This window comes from Erpetoichthys calabaricus, chromosome 4 (genome assembly GCF_900747795.2).
Source record: "Erpetoichthys calabaricus chromosome 4, fErpCal1.3, whole genome shotgun sequence".
Lineage (NCBI taxonomy): Eukaryota > Metazoa > Chordata > Cladistia > Polypteriformes > Polypteridae > Erpetoichthys > Erpetoichthys calabaricus.
The window spans coordinates 306,615,060-306,616,974 of NC_041397.2; the positions used below are offsets into that span (position 1 = coordinate 306,615,060).

The 1,915-nt window shown below is 37.1% G+C and overlaps 1 protein-coding gene across 1 annotated transcript; it reads right to left on the minus strand.

Annotated features, from left to right (window-relative positions):
* Positions 1-347: 347 nt before the first annotated feature.
* LOC114641227 (olfactory receptor 1468-like) lies at positions 348-1,304 on the minus strand. Its single transcript, XM_028790313.1, has one exon. It carries the CDS (start codon positions 1,302-1,304, stop codon positions 348-350), a length of 957 nt encoding a protein of 318 aa, XP_028646146.1.
* Between the last annotated feature and the right edge of the window lie 611 nt (positions 1,305-1,915).

Sequence of the window (1,915 nt, forward strand, 5' to 3'; positions counted from 1 at the left end):
AATTTGTCATGTCATTCTCTGGAAGACTGCAGGCTGAAATTGCTTCAATGAGACTTCAACAAAGTATTAAGTAAAGGATCTAAAAACTTGTGTCAATGTGATATCAGTTTTGTTTTTTTTAATACATTCCCAAAGATTCTGAAAAACCTGTTTTTGCTTTGTTTTTCTGGAGTAGTGAGTGTTATTTAATGAAAGAAAAATGAATATAAACAATTTTACAATGGTTACCACATTTGCCTGGGCCACTGTAAACCAATCAATATTCTGACTGTTCAGTTGTGCAGTTCTGTATATGATATGGTGATAGCAAAACTGATTAAAGCTGAAATTGACAGAATATGATTTTTTCAGTCAGATGGACGTGTTCTCTTCCCAGTAAAAAGTCTATAGATGGTATTCTTTATCTCCTTGTTCCGGAAACTATAGATCATAGGGTTCATCATAGGAGGGAGCACATTCCCAATAATTACCATTGTATTGTAAGCCTCCGTAGACAGCTGTACTCCAGCACCTGGTAAGATATAAGATAGCAAAAGAGGAATATAAAACAGGCCCACCACCAGCAGGTGTGTAAGACAGGTACTGAAGACTTTCTTCTTCCCATCTACAGCAGAAATCTTCAGTGCTGCAATAGCAATCCTGCCATATGAAAAGAGAATGAGTACCAATGGAAACACACCTGTGGTGAAAACGACAGCAGACAAAAATCCCAAATATTTGGGATCTTCACTGCATGAGACATGGACCATTGTGGGGTAATCACAGAAACAATAGGGAAGGATGTTGGTGTGGCAGAAGGAGAGTTCTGCAACAAAAAAAAAGTATGGGGATTTGAAAATTAATCCAAATGTGTTCATCGCTAAAATTCCAATCCAGACAGTTTTGTTAGTGATAATTGAAGGATAACTCAATGGGTAAACTACTGCTATGTATCGGTCAATGGCCATAAATGTGAGCAGGAGGGATTCCATCTCTTCAACATGCAGTATAAGAAACATCTGTAGGACACAGGCTCCATACGGCACCACCGACAAGTCAAACTGCAGCACAGAGATCATTTTTGGAATGAGGGCTGTGCTGTTCGCCAAGTCTATGACTGCTAAGGTGGCGATGTGGATATACATAGGGGCATGGAGTTCATGGTTCACGAGTATAACCAGAATTACCAAGAGGTTTCCAAGTAGAGAGACCAAGAAGATGAAAGTGAGGGCAGAAATTGTAGCGTTCTTTTGTTGTGCATCAATCAAACAGTGCAGAACAAATTCAGAGACAGAAACAGTACCGTTGTTTGACTTGGAAGACATCCTGAAAGAAAATGAAAAGAAAAACATTTATGTTGTGCAACTAGTAAGAACTCTCAGCTTAGTCATTTATATGTGTAACAGACACAAGAGGACCAGCGCAGATTTGCAAACACAACTTAGGGATAAGAAAAGCCATAAGTATGTAACTAAGTAAATTTCTAATGAATAACTTAAGCAAAGAGAGATTAAGAGTTCACATGACTGAAACGTTTAAAAGTATGAAAGGAATTAATCTGTCACTTTAAAATGAGTTTATCAAGGACACAGGGACACAGCTAGAAACTTGTTAAGGGTAAATTTTGAACAAATATTGAGCATTCTTCACGTAAAGAACCACAGACACAGGGAATAAATTACCTTATAGACCTTCAGATCTCAACTTGTTGTTATTTTGGACAATCAAGATGAATTGAATGGACAAGCTTGTTGGGCTGAATAGCCTGTTCTCGGCACAATTGTTCTATTGCTCTAAAGTTCAAATGTAATTTTTAATTCCAACAGCTCCATTTACTACGAATGTTAAGCTTTTTACTTTTGTTATATAGATGTGTCAATGTCACTTTATTTATAGAAAACATTTAAAACAACATCAGTAATTCTGTAGCCAAAGT

Excerpts from the sequence above, each read along its gene's own strand:
- LOC114641227 (XM_028790313.1), bottom strand. The coding sequence starts at position 1,304 with ATGTCTTCCAAGTCAAACAACGGTACTGTTTCTGTCTCTGAATTTGTT.